The sequence below is a fragment of the Cyprinodon variegatus genome, unplaced genomic scaffold (genome assembly GCF_000732505.1).
Source record: "Cyprinodon variegatus isolate N-32 unplaced genomic scaffold, C_variegatus-1.0 Scaffold192, whole genome shotgun sequence".
Classification (NCBI taxonomy): domain Eukaryota; kingdom Metazoa; phylum Chordata; class Actinopteri; order Cyprinodontiformes; family Cyprinodontidae; genus Cyprinodon; species Cyprinodon variegatus.
Window position 1 is genome coordinate 714,961 of NW_015150645.1, and position 19,098 is coordinate 734,058.

General features: G+C 39.1%; 3 protein-coding genes across 3 annotated transcripts in view; 1 reads left to right on the forward strand and 2 right to left on the reverse strand.

Annotated features, from left to right (window-relative positions):
- The first annotated feature begins 3,830 nt into the window (after positions 1-3,830).
- On the forward strand, positions 3,831-8,856 carry rnf212b (ring finger protein 212B). The gene is made up of 12 exons (XM_015379455.1): positions 3,831-3,930; positions 4,027-4,079; positions 4,159-4,233; positions 4,320-4,426; positions 4,517-4,619; positions 4,703-4,731; positions 4,817-4,857; positions 4,972-4,996; positions 6,845-6,902; positions 6,986-7,037; positions 7,123-7,153; positions 8,514-8,856. Exons 1-12 carry the CDS (start codon positions 3,831-3,833, stop codon positions 8,578-8,580), a joined length of 741 nt encoding a protein of 246 aa, XP_015234941.1. The 3' UTR covers positions 8,581-8,856.
- A 645-nt stretch (positions 8,857-9,501) lies between these two features.
- Positions 9,502-13,762, reverse strand: homez (homeobox and leucine zipper encoding). Its single transcript, XM_015379454.1, has 3 exons — positions 13,159-13,762; positions 12,433-12,522; positions 9,502-12,067 (listed from the first exon to the last, which is right to left on the reverse strand). Exon 3 carries the CDS (start codon positions 12,065-12,067, stop codon positions 10,067-10,069), a length of 2,001 nt encoding a protein of 666 aa, XP_015234940.1. The 5' UTR covers positions 12,433-12,522; positions 13,159-13,762; the 3' UTR covers positions 9,502-10,066.
- A 4,324-nt stretch (positions 13,763-18,086) lies between these two features.
- dhrs1 (dehydrogenase/reductase (SDR family) member 1) overlaps positions 18,087-19,098 on the reverse strand; it is a 6,669-nt gene continuing 5,657 nt past the window's right edge. Inside the window, 1 exon segment of the mRNA XM_015379443.1 lies at positions 18,087-19,033. Within this exon segment, the coding sequence (XP_015234929.1) occupies positions 18,823-19,033 (211 nt within the window). The 3' untranslated portion in view covers positions 18,087-18,822.

Genomic DNA, 19,098 nt, shown 5'->3' on the forward strand with positions numbered 1-19,098 from the left:
AAGCTTCACGCTCAAAATTTGAGCCCAGGCTGACGGAATCAGAGATCCGACTGTCTCTTCAGGCCTTTAAATTTGGCCTTGAGCAGGAGGTACATTTTATATTTTTATATATATATACTTGTGGGCTGTGAGTGTCTAAAGATATCTATCATTCAGGTTTACATCCACTGCACCATGGTTGCTTGGGATCCCAATGGTCTTGACAACACAAAGAAGGCCTGCCATTTTGTCAAAGAGCACGGGTAAAAACAAATGGCCTTGTTCGGTAAATGTCCTTAAACCCAGGTTAACATCTTGATCGTTTATTCAGCTGGGAACTACTGGATAACCCTGCGTTCAGTGGTTTATGTGATTGCTGTGAATCTACCTGCAAGACTAGGAAAGCAAGGAGTCCAGGAGCAGGTATGAATATTGCACAATTGAGTTCTCCTCTTGTGCTAATGGAACTTTTCTTTTTTAGGGAAAGGTTTGGTCAAGAAGGCGGTGATCGGGCCGCTTACAATTACCGACCAGGCTCCCTGTGATGGAAACTTATGAACTGGAGTTGTGTCACTGTGAATTTTGCTATTAAAGTCTTTACAATTGAATAATTTCTCCTAGTCTCTCTGAAAATACCCTTTATGTGACAGAATTTAAATTAACCTAAAGTCAACCAATTAGATGAGCCCTTGAATGATGTATTGCCTACTGTGAATTAAGTGTCAGAGTTAAACGGTCAAGGAAGAGTAAGTTGAAGCCTAACTATTATATTTAGGTTTTTAAACTAAAATGTAGGTGCCAGTATTGGCAATAATGCCACTAAGGTTGGACCAAAAATTTGTTCAAGAGTCTAGAAGCATTATTTTTCCTGAAAAGGGATCACTTGGGACAAAAAAATAACACTTCATGACTTAAATGTATTGGGTAACAATGAGAAATTACACAATTTTGATAGAAAATCTTGGATCAGAATTTGCTTAGACTGTACAGAAGGCAGCTGCTCTCCTCTCAGGAAGTGGCCCCAATTAACAGTTAAGGCATTTTTTATATCTCCAGTCAGCCACATACACCCCCCCCCCCCCCCCCCCCCCCCCCCCCCCTCTAATACAGATGTTGGCAGCAGCAGAATTGCATGCATGGAATATTCAAAACATTTTTTTTTTTTTTTTTTTTGTGGTTTTACACACCATACATCAAATAAGTACAGAATTCATGCTCTTTTCAGAGCTACATTTTGTTATATGGGATAAAACGGTCTCTGCAAGTCATCTAGAAGTCTTCAGTGAAATAAGTTATTAAAATGATAAAATTTCATGTAGATATTAGTGCTTGTAAATATCAATTTTATGCAGAATGTTTGACACAAGTAGGTAATAAAAATGGAAAAGATTTATGCCCTAGAACTCAAAACAGTTTTATCCACTATACCTTTTTATCTAGAAATTACTATAGTTTAAATGCGTCTATTAGCAAAGGCTGTAGGAAAGTATAGTTTGTCTTTATTTAGAAAATAGGGATTTTTTTTGCCCTGAGCTTTTGGCGCCTATTTGATTTCGGCCCCCCCTCAGTGTACATTGGTTATTGCCTGGACACCCTTATAAAAATGTTCTGGCTACTCCTCTGCATCATACATGTTAGATTAGACATCCATGGCTCCAGCCTTATCAAAATATTACACTTCGTTCTTAGCTGAAGGACATCGCCCTCATTCCATTTCAAAATCTTTGCCATGTACAGAATGAAAATTATAACTGTATATCCAGACAGAGGAAATGTCATTAGATTAACTATTGTGGAAAACATCAGTTCTGCCACACAACAGGCAGCCAATACCAAGGTGTAATAAACTCACACATCTTCAATGATAATTATCCTATCAGCTTGAAATTTGGATTTTCAAAGTATTTTACTGAGTGCCCTATAAAGGCTTAACTTGCTGCAGCGAGTTGACAAAGTGAACATTGGATGAAGTTATGGCTGTTGGCAGGAATAAAAAATAACTGCAGCCTCTAAGGTAGAGAACGCGGCAGTGGGGGGTAATATTTGGTTCTAGCAGTTTGAACATGTCTGCAATATTGTCTGCTGATTTGAAAAAAACCTCAATACAATGGAAGCCTGTTTCCGCCACAAGACGGTAAAAATAAAATGCCAATAGGTAGTCATAATTTTGACTTTCAAAGTCATAAATTCAACTTCAAAGTCATAATTATGACTTTGAAAGTCATGACTTTCTATTTGGCTTTTTTTTTTACTTTTATGTGGCGGAAACAGGCTTCCATACAATACTGGTTTTCAGCTTGAATATTAAGCAATTTATGAGGTTTAAATCTACAACTGGCCATTAAAAGGAACATAACGCAAAGTCCGTCTTTTATTATTATTTTATTTTTTTTATAAATTTGATCTACTGTATAACCACCTGTCATATTTTTATTGGTGTATTTTGCTCATTAAAATTGCTACTTTAGCTTTTTTTTTCTTTTCTTTTTTTTAAAATTTTAATTGTACAGTTGTCCATTTAAACGGGTGCCCTGTAGGCCTATAACAAAACTAAGTCGAAGATTAATGTAAACTTTTTATTTGAATAAAGTAGCACAGCTACTCTGGTTGATTCTGCTTAACTTCTGCATTTTTATTCCATCCTTAGGAGTTAATTAGTAACCTTGAAACTGAAGCTTATAGTAGAGGGTGGGCTTTTTCTCGAGGAGGACAGGTAATGGAAAAATATTTTAATTTAACATAAACTGCGTTTTTTAGTCAATTATGCTCTGTTAACTTCCCCTCTTTAAAAGCCCGCAAAATGCTAAAGCTAGCTAGCTATTCTGTTACTCTCCATTTCTAGACGGAAACGTCTTCATGTTGATGCAGGAAAAACAAAACGAGTTTTGTTTCACTTAACTATTTACTACTTTATATTAATCCCACCTTAAATTAACATGTTACTGTGAAATTTGTCATTTTATTTAGAAGCATTTAAATCTAGTATTGCTAGGGCTAAAAAAAAATGCTATAGCTACAATTGTAATGGGTTAGGTTAGCTAGAACTGGATAAATGGGATTTAGTTAACCTACCAACAAAAAATGTATTAAAATGGGGAAAATATTTTGAGCTGGAGTGCAACTAGTCACATCCCACAAATCTGCAATTTATTAAGAATTGTGAAGAGGATGACCATCCTTGAAAGGTAGTATAAAAAGTCCTAAAGGGGTAAATGCAAAAACATGAAAGAGAACTCAGTTTTTACCACAATGCAAAAAGTGTGAAAGACTTTGAACACTTTATTTACACTATTCAAACAATATAATCAATTATTTGTGTGAAACAAGTGTTGGTTAAAAATCATTTAAATGGGGAGCTTGTTATATTGTAATTGTCCTTCATCCCAAAAGGGAAACATTGTAGGGGCAGCATCATGCTGTGGTGAATGCATGTAATACAGGGTATTTCTGAAGAAGTCAAGTACAGTAGTAGCCATTCAAAATTTCCACATTTTCCTAGATGGGCCCTTGGCTGGTCCCCTAGAATTCCTTTTTAAATATCAATCTTTTTAGTAAAATATTCTTTCTGTTATAATATGTGGATTTTGAGATCTAAAGAGAAGCGTCATCTCCTGGTCAGACCCTGTAATTCAGTGAAAGGGTGGAGTTAGAGTAAAAAAAATACACACCCAGCAATGGCTGCTACTCTACCTTTTCCCCTCTTCTGCAAAGTTAAGCACTGGAATGTTTTTGTCCAGTACATAAAACCCAATAGATTACATTGATAGTTGCAGTTTTAGCATCACAAAATGTGAACAAGTTCATTTCTCACCAAAGGACCCCACCCCAACAGGAAACTGTAGAAATCAAAGATGGACTGGTTCCACTGCAACCAGTGCTTTAAGAAAAGCGGGTCGAAGTTTGCCGTCTCTAGCTGTGGCCACATCTGCTGCGAAGGTTGCATTAAATCAAGTGAGGCAGTTTTTTCCTGAGTTGTTTGGCTAATTGAAATCACTTTCTGATTGATGATGTTCGATGCCTCTTCTGTTCTGTTCTTTCTGCCCTCAGACCAGTGCTGCATATGCGGGGCAAGCTGCAGTTACCTGCCCATCACGGATGGGGTTTGTTCATTTGACTTGATCTTCGGTGCATGTTAGAAGTTGGACATCATGTCATCTCTTTTTACTTTTATTTCCTCAGATGAAGACACCGGAAAAAGTTTTTTTCATGGACCCTGTGAAACTCCTTCAGTCGACCATAGCAAAAATATCCCAGGTCTGTCTTATCTTTGTGGCTTCATCTGTTGATTAATGATGCTATTTTTTTTATTGTATCTTTGAAATGTTTTTCATGTGGCACAGGTTGCTGTTTTCCAGCAGAAGCAGATGGAGAGAGTCATATATCACTTTAAGAACAAATCCTCTGAGCTGGAGAGGCGTCTGCGGGAGTTTTCCGATCAGGGTCATAGGTGATTTTTTTGTTGTCTTGCAGTAGCTGTGCAAAAAATAGAGGAGGTTGAGATGGTGACTCTGTTTCTTCCCACTCCTCTTATCACAAGGCAACTTTCAGAGCTGAAAAAAGAAAATGCAGAGTTGAAGAAGCAGCTGTTGGAGCTGAGGAGAGAAACTGCCGACCTGAGAAAGCCACTTTCTCAAAGGAGGGCAAGTGAAGAAAAAAACAACACCTTCCTCTCCCATGTAGGATTTTGATAAATACTTTTGTCTTTATTTCTTTTGTGCCACAGATTTCTCCTGGACACTTTCAAACTAACGGGTAAACGTTTCTTTGCCTCAGTAGTTGATCACAAACTGTACAACATTAGACATCAGCTCTTTCTGTAATATGTTCTGCACCACAGAGCTCAGAGGGTTTCTCTGCCTGTTGCTGTCACCTCTCCAGGTACGCCCATGGATTCCCAGTGGGGTATTTTTGTTTTTTTCCCCCATAACCTTTTCAAAGTTGTTTTCAGTTTCAGTATAAATTGCTCCAATGGTTGGGTGTTTGTTTTAACAGTTACCCCTCGGTCAAGAACAACCAGGTAGGCCACTTACTTTACTGGGCACTATCCTTACAAAAAGGTCTGCATATTTTTTCATTCATTTTATGAAAGGGAACTTGTTTATTATTTAGATTTATTACACAGAAAAAATTATCTAACTTCATTTTTTTTCAAATTTCTCATGTAATGTATGTAAAATTAATTAGAAAATGTTGAAAGATTGTGCAAAATGTTGATATTGTAAACAAAACATTTGCAAAGGTTTCTCAAGCCTCACAGAGTTCTGTATCCAAGCTTATTTGTAGAAAGTTGAGTGGAAGGAAAAAGTGTGGTGTAAAGAGCATCAGCAACAGAGATATCTTTAGAGGTTTATGAGGAGGGACATCACTCCCCCCCCATAAATAATAATTAATGCACAAATTAGCTTTTTAAGATGTTGAAAGGACATTTGCCCATCTATCCTGCACATGTTCATCAAGTGACAGAAGGCCACCTTTTTCTGAAGGTGGAGGTTCAGGTCTGAATCACTACAACCAGATTCCATACACTGCAAAAAACTGAAATCTAAATAAGTTATTTTCACGTGCATTTTTTCTTGAATTGAGGAGACACTTTGCCAATGCAGCAAGACAATTTACATTTAAGATAAAAAAAAGCATTGCATTGTCTTATTTGAAGTGCATATTATCTAATTATCTTATTTTAGGAGTAAAAATATTAATTCCATTGGCAAATCATCTTATTTACCAACTGAAATTAAGACTAAATACACTTAACTTAAGAAATTGTATCTTATTCTAGATTGTTTTTGCAGTGTAAGCTATTATTAGCTGTACTTAGTCCTACACGTGGGCTACAAGCATCTTAACTGCACCTAACAAAGCTCCACGGAAATAAACAGACACAAAAAGCAACTGATACAACAACAAAACTAGAGTTTCTCCTCAAAAGGAAGCAATATCAAGTATTAGCTGTATAGAAATGAACATCTTGATATTTTTGTTTAAAATAGAATTTTCTGACACTGAATTTTATATTTTATATTAGGAGTAAGCCTTCTTAGTTACAAGAAATAAAGGCTTGAAATATTTCAACCTATAACTAAATCTATATGTTATATTCACTTTGAATTAAGTGGAAACCAAATATTGAATTTATTAAAAATATATTTAAATGTTTTGTGGTGTATCTGTGCTCTCTGTTTTAAACAGGCTCATATCAATTTATTAAAATATCACAGAAAAGTTAAAAAAATATATTTTAGTAATTCAAACCATTTTCCCTCAGGATCATTATCCTAACACGCTGCTAAAGAACACGCCTTTTACATTCTAGTGTGATTTTTGGAAAGCTGAGTGGAAGAAAAAAGTGTGTAAGAAAAATGTCCCCAAGCTAACCCCATTTCAGAGCTTCAACAGCCCCCACAGAAAGATGTGTCTGGTAGATGTTAACACTGTTATTAAAGTAACTCTAGCTTTCCTTACAGCTCAGTAGAGCAATACGTTTATATTATATTAATTTCCCTGCATTAATGCAAAAAATGCCCAGAGCAGCTATTCGGTGCATACACATAGACATCCAATGTCATGCAATATTAGATTAGATTAGATGAGCTTTATTGATCTCACAGCTGAGAAATTCACTGGTCACATATTGGCATAGTAATTAAAGAAGGTGCAAACAAGGAGGGAAAAGGTGCATTAAGAATAAACAATATATTTACAGTAGATCAAGGTATATACGGTATTTATTTCTTTTGTCTAAAAAAACTGAATTGTTTAGCTAGATGCCATTATCAATAAAACACTAAAGATTTTTGCTTTGAATTACTTTAAATAACTAATATTTTCTTCTCTTTGTAACACTTTAAAATGCATCTTGCCTCAGCCTTGTAGGGTCGGCAGAGTCTCAGCGGTGGAACAGAGATAGAGGGATCTCTCTCACTGTGTGTATTCAAAGGTTTAAACACACTTTTTTATTCTTTATTGAATTATATGCAGAAGCATTTGACTCTTTTCCTTCTATCAGACTCCTGGATCCATTGCCTCCTTGTCCAGCCACAGCCCGCTTCATGAATACAGTGAGTCCCACTGAAAATATTGATCAAAGATGACTCAATCAAATCTAATAATATCATCATCATCTATCTGTCTCTTTCTGTTAAGGGACACCGCGATCTTTGGGCACACCTACGAGGTAAGGAAAAACTTCTAGGGATCCTCTAAACTTAAAATTACAAGTGATTTCCACTTAGGCTCAATCCAAATACAGCAAATCAGTAAGGACACTTAAGGCAAAGCTGATTTGCATCATGTGGGCTGTCAGTAAAGGAAGTGGTAGGGAAAGAAAGCAGGATGTGTCCCATCAATTGTTCATTAAGCATAGGGACCTAATGACATGCCTGTCTGGTACTTAGGAGCTCTATGGATTCCCACAATCCTGTGTGTGTCAGGACGAATAGGTACACACTAATTCAGGGTTAAACAAAAATACATTGTCTTCACATGTACTGTGTATGAAATGCAAATCTACACAGGTTCACATATTATTAGTTCTTCACTTCATGTATGTGTCTTGCTTTTTGTAGTTCTTTTTGAGAGTGGGTTGTGGTCCCAATTTGACTCGTTTTGTGATTTTTATCACACAATGACATCTGTAAGAGTGAAGGCTTCCCAGGTTTGGCACAGCGGTCCGGACTTCTTGTACCCACAGTTGTGTTCTTCATGTTGACCCAATGAAAGGTAAAGGGGGGAGGAAAAAGCTAAGGCCTTTAATTTGCTGCATACAGATAGACCATAGCTTCCACCTCCTTTTTGTTCCCCTTCTGTGGGGTGAACAGTAAAAACAATATCCAGGATTGGAAAGAAACTCCTGACTGCTGCCTTACTAACATCATGTAACGGAAACACACAAGGATGAGTTTGTCAAAGCAAGGACTATAAACCTCATTCACATTGGGAGGTCCCCACTTGTCTAGTTTAAAAAAAAGAAGAGAGAAGGGGAATGGTGGAATGTTCTTTTTTTTTTGGAAGCATACATAGCGTAATTAATATAGTCTATTAACTTAAAGTAATATGCATGGTATGGTTGTTACACGTCAGGTACGCCGGTCATTGACCTTGACCAAGGCACCTTACATAGCCATCACTGCCCCTACATAGTTATGGACAAATTTCCAACTGGGATCCGCTTCATAGCATGGTAGGCCACTTCTTAGATTTTATTTATTTTGCTCAGGCTACTCCTAAGCCCACAGCCCGCCAAATGATGAAAGGGCAATATTATTGTCATTACTGTTAATATATGTTAGAACTTTTATACAATCAGTAATAAAATGTCACAAAGGATGGTAAGGTGGGGGTAACACTTTAGAAGGGGGATGCCACCCCCCCTCATCTGGAGTACTGTAGGTGCCTATGCTAATTAAACCACTGCATATCCAGACAGCACTTATCATGGCAAACACTGACTGTCTTTACTGATTGCCTTAATTCAGATGGACCCCTAGAACTTTTTCCACCATAAAAATTAATCCGTTCCTCTTTGTCATCCCCAGAACCCAGACCCCTGTTTTCCAGTTCCCATTTGCAACTGGAATCACACTCCCATCCCCCAGGCAGTGATTAATGGGAGCATCTTTGAAGAGCATCGACCATTGGTTGGGGATTTATTCATCTAAGCAACAATATAAGTTAAGCACAAATACATTAACCCTTGTAAAATTTAAAATTTTAATCGTTGGCATGAGTAAAACCCTCTGTAGAAACTTCGCTTTTGAGTTTTGGCCATTTAATTTCCTCGAAGCACATGTTAGAACCAGTTTAAAATAGAAATCATTTTATAGATTATTTTCAGAACAAAATTTACACACAACAATCTAAGCACATGAGTCTGTATTCATAACAAACACACACAAAGAAAAATATCTCTGTACACTTGATTATAATGCAAAAAACATTTACTTGTTTCCAGTGACACAATTGTGCAAACGAAATTTTCTCTTTTCAAACCGGAGCAGGGGGGAAACAAATGGAAGACCTTACATGTACAATCTTAGATCAGCAGCATTGCATTATCTTTTCATGAGCAACAGGAGGAAAAGCATTTGTGACACAGGGTTTGTCAAGTTCCTGGTTGTTTCAAACATTCGGACAAACGTTTCCCCAAAGAGCTAAAACTCTTTCAGCGAAGACAATTTCTAAAGATGTGCAGCTGTTGTATAGTTCTTCCACTCTGTGGAAAATTGGTAAAAATCTTATCTTTTGGATTTTTGGTTCATTTTTTCCTTCCAAAAACCTGCCTTATGTCCTTTAAATCAGACAAAATGTTAATCCTCAACATTATACCTTTTACCTATTAAGGAATCAAAGAACTATACTTATTAGATCAACGACTAGAACATGATCTCTGCTGTAACTTTTATTGTAGAGAGATGCTTTGGAATGCAAATGGTAGGAAAATTACCCAAAAGGTAAGTAAAGCATTTCAACAGAGTGACAAGACTAATAAGGAAATGTGTTTGGTTCTGCAGCAGGTAGTAAAAAAAATATAAGAGAGAGTAATTGGCAGAGACTGAAATATTATGACCTCATTAGCATAGGGGTAGCAGGTTGGAAAACCAAAGTGCTAGATGTTTTATTACAAGGAGCAAGTCCAGTGTGCTTTTCTTTAAAACATAATGGCCAGAAAGGAACGGTTACAATGATCAGTCAACAGGTTTGTCAGTGTAGTTTTTTTTTTCTCTGGATCTACAGCTATTTAATTGCTGAAGTTATAATGCTACAAATACATTAGAACAAAAAAAACAACAAAAAAACAAAACAAAAACACAATTGTAGTGATGTTTGAATGAAAAAGAGCTAAAAAAAACATATAGCAAACCAGTGTACAGGTTACTGCTCTATTTCCAGAAACTGAGCCAGTAGAAATATAATTCAGATCTAAATATATTAGGATAGACAGGAAACGCAATGCATCTATATATATAAAAAAAATACACAAACCTCACTTTGGGTTTGTTCTGGGAAGACTGGATCTGCCTCATTTAAAGCAACATAAACCACAATAAAATTCAAACCTGTTGTGTTAGAGATGTTTCATCATAAGGTCCTAGGACACAACTATTTCTTTGTCGGTCTCACCCACCTCCTGGGCCGCAAACCAGTCTCTTACTTGCTGGTAGCTCATTCTTGATTTGTTGCATAGTAGGTCAAGGTCTTTTTCGTTTAGTGTGCCTGCTGTGAGGTAATACGATACCAAGGGCTGGATATCAGGAGAATCTGTATTTGCTCTGTTGAGTTTTCGCTTGCGCCTGCCCCCACGAGTGGAGGATCTAGATCCATTCGACAAACCGCTGCTGCTTTGCTGAGCAGCGAGTTCTGCTAAGAACTGCTCACGGACCCCCTTCACCCAGCGTAGTTGGCCATTTTTGACCGCATAGCGCGTGTCGCCGAACCACTGAATAACATCTGCCCTGGGTAGACCTGTGAGCTTGACGAGTTCGGTGTATTCCTCACTAGAGGGCCACTGGCACTTCAGAAAGTGCTGCTTCAACACGTCCAGCTGCTCCTTCGTCTTCCTGGGACGTCCCGCAGGAGTGAGCGCAGGGGATGTAGACGTGGAAGCGCCAGAGAAGCATGTGGGTGTCTGCGAGGGACTGACCTTAGCTGAATGCAATGACTTCTTTGATGTGCGGTTTCTGTGTGAAAAGGTTTTATTAAGGGAGGAGGTGAGCGGGGGAGTGTGAGGCGGGGAGGGGCAGGGGGAAGATTTTAACTCTACAACATCTGGCTCAGTCTTGCTTGTCTTGGTCAACTGCAGCGGTTCTTCTTCGACTTGTTCCTCCTCTTTGAGAGCATCTTCATCTCCAGAAAGCTCTTCAACAACTTCATGCGTTTGTCTCTCATGGAGTTTTTCCCCAAACGCTTCTAAGCTGTTGGACAAAAAAGTCTGGAAGAAATGGGAATTTCTGATCCCGTTGTTCCTGTTTCCCTCGTGGCTTTTCACCCCGTTGACCTGACGAGATTTCGGATTAGTAAGAGAGAGAGGCTGAGTTTCTGGTTCATGTTTACCTCCGACAGAAGCTTGGTGGGAAAGGGTCTGGGCAGCTGCCAGGCTTCCGCGACCAACTCTCAACTGATAACGACTGTCACTGAACCATTTACGAATGTCATTGCGGCTCAGACCCGTTTCCTCCTGCAGGCGTTTCAGCTCCGGCTCGGCGGGCCAATTCTCCCTCAGAAAGCTTTTCCGCAGGGCAGCAAGCTGGGCTTTTGACTTTTTGTAGCGCCCGTGCCGATACTGCTGCCCGGAGGATTCTGAGGGTTCAGGGGAGACGTCAGCTGTTGTCGGCGGCGTGTGAGCTGGTGAGCGGTAGAAATAAGAATCCTGAGGCGGTGGGAGACTAGATGTGAAACAGGGGACTGTAGATCTATGAGAATCAGGGGACTCACATTTCAACTTTTTTGTTTCTGGTAGAAAACCAATAATATCACATTCCTCCTTATCGCTGTGCTTATCCTCAGTTACAAGTTCATCCAAATTTTTACTCTTATTTTTAGAGCTACCCTTGTTTGTTTCATCAGGGTATCCAGAAACCTCTGGCACAGCCAACTTCCTCCTGGTTTCCTCAATTTCTTCTGAAGACCAGCTAATGCCATATTTAATCCTCTGCACCATGAACCACACTTTTACTTTGTCCAGGGGCAACATACAAACCCGAGCCAGCGTGCTAACTTCTTTAGAGGAAGGGTAAGGAAATAAGTTAAAGGCATGGACAAGTTCTTCGATGGAGTCTAGTTCTCGAGTCTGATCCGACTGGGTCCATACCAGTTTGAGCCCCTCTGAGACCAGAGGCAGACACACGACAGAGTTATGGTTGGTGGTGAAACTGGCCACGCCGCTGGTATTGCTTTCCGCTGAGCTGGGAGAGCGCCGCAGTTTTTTGGAAGAGCGTCTTTTTTGGGCCTTTTCTTCACTCTCGATCTCTATTACGTCGACTTCAAAAGGCTCGTCTGGGTCCACAAGAGGTCTGTCTCTGCCATTGCGTTCGTTGTACGACGCCACACCAGCGTATGACGTCACGTCGGCGATTAAAATATGTTCCGCCATCTGGAAGAGAGAAAAAAAACAACCAAAAAAAACAGTGATAAAGTTAATATTTTGCTCCTTTCACAATCTGTCAGCGATAAGATCACAGGGCAAAGAAGGACAATCTGTTCGAGGGAATAAACTGTTTTCAAAACTTTCTGTTCTTCATTTACTCTCAAAGTCAATTCACGGACAACACTCCTCTCTCGTTCTCCTACTTTTTTTTTTTCAAGCTCTCAACAAAACCGTGTCCAGTCCCTCTCCCCTCCCCCAAAAGCGTGGTGAATGACTTTTGTTTTGCGTGAGCTAGAGGGGATCGGTCCTAAAGGGGTGGGAGCACAAGGAATGAAAGTCTACAAGGAATCCACCAGTGTCTGCTTTCTCACCCTGGCTGATCGGCCTTTGTTTCACTTCCAAGTTCTCAGTCCTGAGAGATGAGGCAGCCTCTTCGCAGGGAAAGATACAGCAACAGAAACCTGAAGAAGAAAGATTAGTCAGACACACGTCTACGGCCAGACAGGTCAAACGCATAAACAAGTAGGATTCAATAGTTAATATGAAGAAAAGAAAGATAAATTGTCATTAATCAACAGGTGTTACCTTTCTGCAGTTTTTAGTACAGCTTTTTACACATTAAAACCCCTTTAGAGTTAATTTACTATAAAAAGTTGTCAGGAAATACTTTCCTTAACTTTTTTTTTCCCACCAAAGAAGTGATTTTCTCAGAACAAATGAGGAATATTTAGTCAGAAAGGCTAAATGAGTCACTAAGAAGTAGCTGGAATTGGGCTCATTTGTTTTTTAAGGGAAGAAAACATAGGTCACATATCATGGTGTTAGTCACTGATGAGACATTTAAATCCCACAGGGAGAGAACACCCCCACCCCCCTTCCTCAGTTTCGGTACTTTCAACACACAGAGACTAGTTTATTGGTTCTTATGTTTTATGTGTTTCGATAAAAAGCTGTAAAAGTTGAAGTGTTTCAGAAACAATAGCGGTTCAGTATCTCTCCCCCTGCTTCTTTGTGGCGTACTAACTAAAACGCTTCATTGCTGCACAGGCGCACTTCGTCGCCAGACACGCTTCAGTGAAACATAAAAATAAACTTACCCAAATTGCCGAAATACCCCCAGAATCCTCCTCCGGAGGTTCCGCTCCGACCAAACTCGACTCTATGGACTGTTCCCGGTGGATATATGGCTGAAGTTAGAGGCACCAGGCGAGGAAACAATACCGTCCATCTATCTGGCTGACCCTTGGCTTATTTTTTTTTTTTAACCGACCGCTTCGACGGATTGCGGTCAGGATTCAAAGATCCGAGGCGGACAAGTTTCCCCTTTCGCCGTGGGAGTGGAATCGCTGCTTGATTCTCACCGAAGACGCGAATATGTCGAAGTTGGGAGGTTTAAAAGCTGGTGTTAGAGACGTCGTTTGTTCCTCCCCCTTCACTCGGTCGGTTCGTTTGCTGCTTTTGTTCTGAACTGCCAAGTGTTCCTCCCCCTGTCCGGCCAAAGCGAGGCGAGGCGGAGCTGAGGAAGCCCGGAAGGCCGACATGATGGCTGGGTGGGTGTGCCAGTCTGGCCGAGCTGGCTGTGGATTGGAGGAAGGCAGGATGGTAAATCCCTTAACCCTTTATAGGGCACTCAGTGAAATACTTTGAAAATCAACATTTCAAGCCAATAGTGGTATTGGAATCCAGGACACGACCTTATTAGTAGGGGCGGAGCTAGATGGGGGGCCAGGGGTGGCCATGACCACCCATAAGGCTGATTATACCTCCAAACTAGGTCCTCTGTGTAGGTGTCACAGTGAACTCAAAGACATCCCCGCCCCGACACTCTGCTGCACTTTTCCCAAATTGTAAATGACCGCAGACAGGACGCCGGCTTGTTTTGTTTTTATGACCGCAATTGCAGAAAACGACTCATGAAGATGGACCAGCTAGAAGAGCGAGGTGCACGAGAACGCTGGGACCCTTTTTCCACCTGGATCCCTTGCCCCCACTTCAGGGCTGGTTATACTCCCCACAGCAGTGTGTCGCAGTGAGCTTGACTCAAACATTTTTGATTTATGCTTAATTTTGAGCGTGGTCTGCGCTACGCTGTGAGTCTAGATACAGCCAAGGCAGTGAGGAAGTGGGGGCGAGTTTTGTCCGACAACGGAGGGACATGAGGGCGAAAAAGAGTGAGGATCCAGGTGGAAAAAGGGTCCCAATGTTCTGGCGCGCCTCGATCTTCTAGCTGGTCAAACTTCATAAGTTGTTTCCTCAATTTCAAAAAATAAGTAATGGAGTAAAGTATAGATACCTAAAAAGTGTACTTAAGTACAGTTATGACGTATTTGTACACCTCTGGAATCCAGGACAAGACCTTATTACCTTTGTAACATTCAACAAATATGGATATTTTGATGGCAAAAATTAATGTAAATAATGAATGTCAATGTAATAACAAGAAAGACCAACTTGCCCGAATATATTAAGAAAAATAACAAAAGTGTTTCTATAAAAAATTCATGAGAAACACTCTGAGAGTAAAAAAACATTTTTTTTTCTTTTGGTACAACATAACCTTAGAGGCATTAATGCTGATACTGGCACTTACATTTTTTAGTTTATAAACCTACATATAATTGTTATGAACTTTTTAACATTACTTTTTAACTTTTCATTGAGCTTTTTACCTTTTTCTATTGACTTGTTAACTATTTTTTTCCAACTTCATTTACAGTAGGTGATATATTATTCAAGGGCTCATCTAATTGGTCAAATGCCAAAATAAGATGTACAGCCATGTAGCTGGATCTTTGCTGAATGGCTGGATATAGATCTTGTGCTTCTAGACCTAACCGAGGGACGGGTGGAATGCAATTGATCAAAAACACTAACTTGCCCTATAAAGGGTTAAAGAGATCCAGTGCCAACTGCTCTGCTGGTGGCGTCAGAAAGCTGAAACAGTCCAAGTCTAAAGAGTAACTGCAGTTGGACCAAAAAAAGTATTTAGTCAACCACTGATTGCACAAGTTCTTCTAGTTAGGAAATTAATTTATTTTATTATTTTTGTTTTATTCCTTTAAAACTTAATGTTGTTTTTATACAATTTTGTATGTAACCTGATATGTACAGCACTTTGTGGCTGCTGTGATAGATTAAAAGGGCTTTATAAATAAAGTTGAGTTGAGTAGGAAGATGAGAGAGGCCTGTGATTTTCACCATAAGTACACCTCAAATATAAGAGACAAAATTAGAAAAAAGCAGGTGGTTGTGCATAATCAATTCAATTCACTTTATTTCAATAGCACCAATTCACAACACGTCTTCTCAAGGCACTTCACTAGATCATCCAGTCAAACTGATTCAAAGTTTTCTATCTAAGGAAAACCAGTTGATTGTATCGACTCAAATGCAATCCCTCACACTAAGCATGCTTGTAGCGACAATGGAGAGGAAAAACTGCAACAAAAAAGCAAATGTAAAAGGCGGCCCCGTCCAGGAAACACACAACCAGCCAGACGAGCTCTGAGCCAGCTCCCTTGTCATAGGATGAAGAGAGCACATCCAGCCAGTCACAGTTAGAGAAACAGGACTACACTGGAAAAACAGCCGATCTCCAACATCTATAAACAAAGGTGTTGAGGGCATCAGCACAGCTGAGATTTCTCTCCAGGATGGTGTCCACACCCAACACGAACCGATGAGGTGAAGCTACTATGAGAACATAAAATAAAAATAAATCAACAGTGGGGGCAACTGGAAGGAAATGGAACATATACAACACTTTAAAAAATACCCTCCATCAGGGGCCCCATGCAAGATCTCATCCAATGGGGTCAAAATGATTATAAGAACGATGAGCAAAATTCCCAGGTATAAGCAGAGGGACCTGATGAAGGACCTGCCTTCCCCATCTTAACCGGTGCAGGTCAACTTGTTTTGTTTGGAGGAGGAAGACTGCTGACTTGCATCCCAGGAACCCCATACTTACTGTAAAGCATGGGCTTGTAAACATGAGGTTGACATCCGCATGCAGTGGAGTGCTTTTTGTTCAGTCCTTTACTGCCACTCGGGCAGTGGAGGACTGACTTTATGAAAAGCATCCTGAGTTCCTGGATTTGCCAAGCCAGTCTCCAGACCTCCAACCCATAGAAAACTTACAGAGGGATTTGAAAGTCAGTGTTGCCTAGCGACCGCCCCAAAGCATCACTGCTCTAGTTCTTTTAAGTCAAAGTTTAAAACCCATTTGTTTAGATCTGCCCTTGGCTGTCAATGTTTTAACTGTTAACTGAGGTATAAGTTTAAGTTTGTGGTCCAAATGTTTTATTTCCTTTACCACCTGCTTTTAGCTTTATTTTCTCTTATTTTGCTTTTATTGTACTGTTTCATTCCTGTAAAGCACTTTGAATTGTTTTTGGATTAAATTTTGCTTTAGAAAATTACTTGCCCTGTCTTGCCTTGCCTAGAGGAGATTTGCTTGGACGATCGGTCAAAACACCAGCAAGTGTGTCCAGACCTGAGCTGTATTTCACAAAACCAAGATAACCTGCTCTTGACCAGGCTGACTGCCAGGCTTACTCAAACCTGCTGTCTTATCTGCTCCGCCAGAGGTGACATAGATTTGACACTAATGAATATGTCAGTAATAACAATACCTTTACTGCGTGTTGTGATATTTTTTATATCACCCTACATAAAATAAACACTATACTGCTTTTATATAGTCAAGCGCTTTAATTGTTACACAAGTTAATATGGTAGCCTATACACTGTAAAAAAATAAATCTGAGTAAGTTGTTTTTTTTTCAGAAATTAAGTGATCATTTTCTTATATTGAGCATTTAAGTGCGATACTTTGCAAATGGAATAAAACAATTTACATTTTAAATAAGAAACAAAATGCTAAGTGCATAAAATAAAATTTTCTTATTTTAAGGGTAAAAATTTTCATTCCAGGAAACGTTCATGTCCCAAGTCTGAATTGTATCATTTCAATTCCATTCTAGACTTTTTTTGACAATATTACGTCGAATATGAAATAATATAAGTCCGTTTTTTTTAATAATCTGTATTTATTTAAAGTAATACATGATGAAACCTGTGCAATTAAACATTTGGTATTTGTTATCTCACTGTAGCAAAAGAACTGTTCTTTATCCAACTTCAAATGTCAGACTAAACTGAAAATTGTTTCATCTCCATCCGTCATTCTCTTCTCACATGCAAAATTTTGCATTTTGTTGATTGATTTAAGTTTATGTACTTGGAAAAAAATTAGTAATAATAATTATTGAACTTTATTGATCTCACATTGGAGAAATTTACCTCTGTATTTAACCCATCCACTTGGGGAGCAGTGGGCTGCCATTGTGGGGCGCCCCGGGGAGCAATCAAGGGTTAAAAGGGTCTTGCTCAGACACCCAGAGTGGCAGTCTGTGGGAGTGGGTTTCAAACTCACGTCAGGATTCCAAGCTCTATGCCCTAACCACTAGGACACTACTCCCTATTAATCTTATGAAGCAAAAATGTACTCTTGTGTGCACCTTTTTGTTCAAAATCTTGTTGATTGGCTGTGCTGCAGCTCACACACACAGACTGAGTGAAGATGAGTGAAATGAATAAATGGTGCACACCTTTTGAATAACAGGTATTTAAGACTAGATTTGTGGTAAAAAGAAAGGAACAATTTTCAAGTATCGGGTTCAAAATTTAAGTCCAGGGTTGTAAGCATAAAAGTCCAAGTTAAAAGTCTCCATAAACATTTTTGCAAGTCAAGATTAAATTCATTGAACTATTCACTCATCTTACTTGAGTCCAAGTCATGTGAACCAAGTTCCCACCTCTGTTATTACTAAAAGCCACAAACTGGGTATCACAAGTCTTCCAAAGGAACTAGTGCCATCTCTGACACATTTTAATAGTCATTAAGCAGTTCCTTTCTCATTCTATATGTTATATATTCAACTGCTTTATTTAGCAGCTATTACTTGGTGGTGCTAACGAGACTTGTTGAACTCTGTGTATTTTTGCAAAAATGATCAAAAGCAAGAGATAAACAATCTTTTATTCATTTGCAATACAGTTGAAAAATATAACAGGTAGAAAACAGGCAGAAATGTCAAAATGCTGTCAACTTGTTTGTTAACATGGACTTGTTTTTATGATGTAAAGGCAATGAGATGGCACCGCTGGCTGATGTGTATGAAAATACAGGCAGGAAAACAACACCTCATCCAATGGGAACCACTGTTTGCATATGGAAATATTAAAAATAAACTAAAATGGTATATTAAATTTAAAATCATACTTATTTTCAGCTTCTGGTTGGGTTATAAAGGTTGGCTATGAAATGCAGAGCTAGAAATGGCGGATTTTTTCCTGCTACAAAAGGCTCACTAAGTATGGCTCATAAAACTTCATAACTGACATTCAGGAACTTTAGTTCCTGCTTTAATTTATTACAAATTTAATAGAATAAATGCAAAAGTTAGTGCAAAATTAGTTTTCAATTATTTTTTTTTCTTAAGCTGCACAGCTTCATAGAAAATATCACACTGATGTTACAACACACACTGAGGGGTTAGTTTTGGCTGATATTAGTGTACATGTTAAAACATTCTTCATGTGGACCTTCTTTATTGCGTCTCCCCTTCTGTATGATAATCTAAAAGTCCCATCTTCATAAAACAGTCAAGAGCTTATTCATTTAGTTAATTAGCAATGGTTAGGATAGTATAACTGGTTTATAGAATAGTGGTTTGGGGATTGATGGAGGGGAACTTTTAGAAGCGACCGTTAGCCAGCGTGAGCACAAAGCGAGGCAGGTGAAGAAATGACGGGACGACTGCTGAGAGCCAGGAGAGGTACGGGACCTGGCTCAGGAGGAATTTAAGGGAAGTGAAATCCAGTACATCCCGCCCTGGAAAAAAAAAAAAAAAATCATATTTAATGGTAAGAGCTTACTTCATTAGAATACATTTTTGAAGGTAGAATCTGATTCTGTACCCTGCTGCAGTCTGGTTGTAAAGCATCTAAATGTAAAAGACACTTTACTCTGT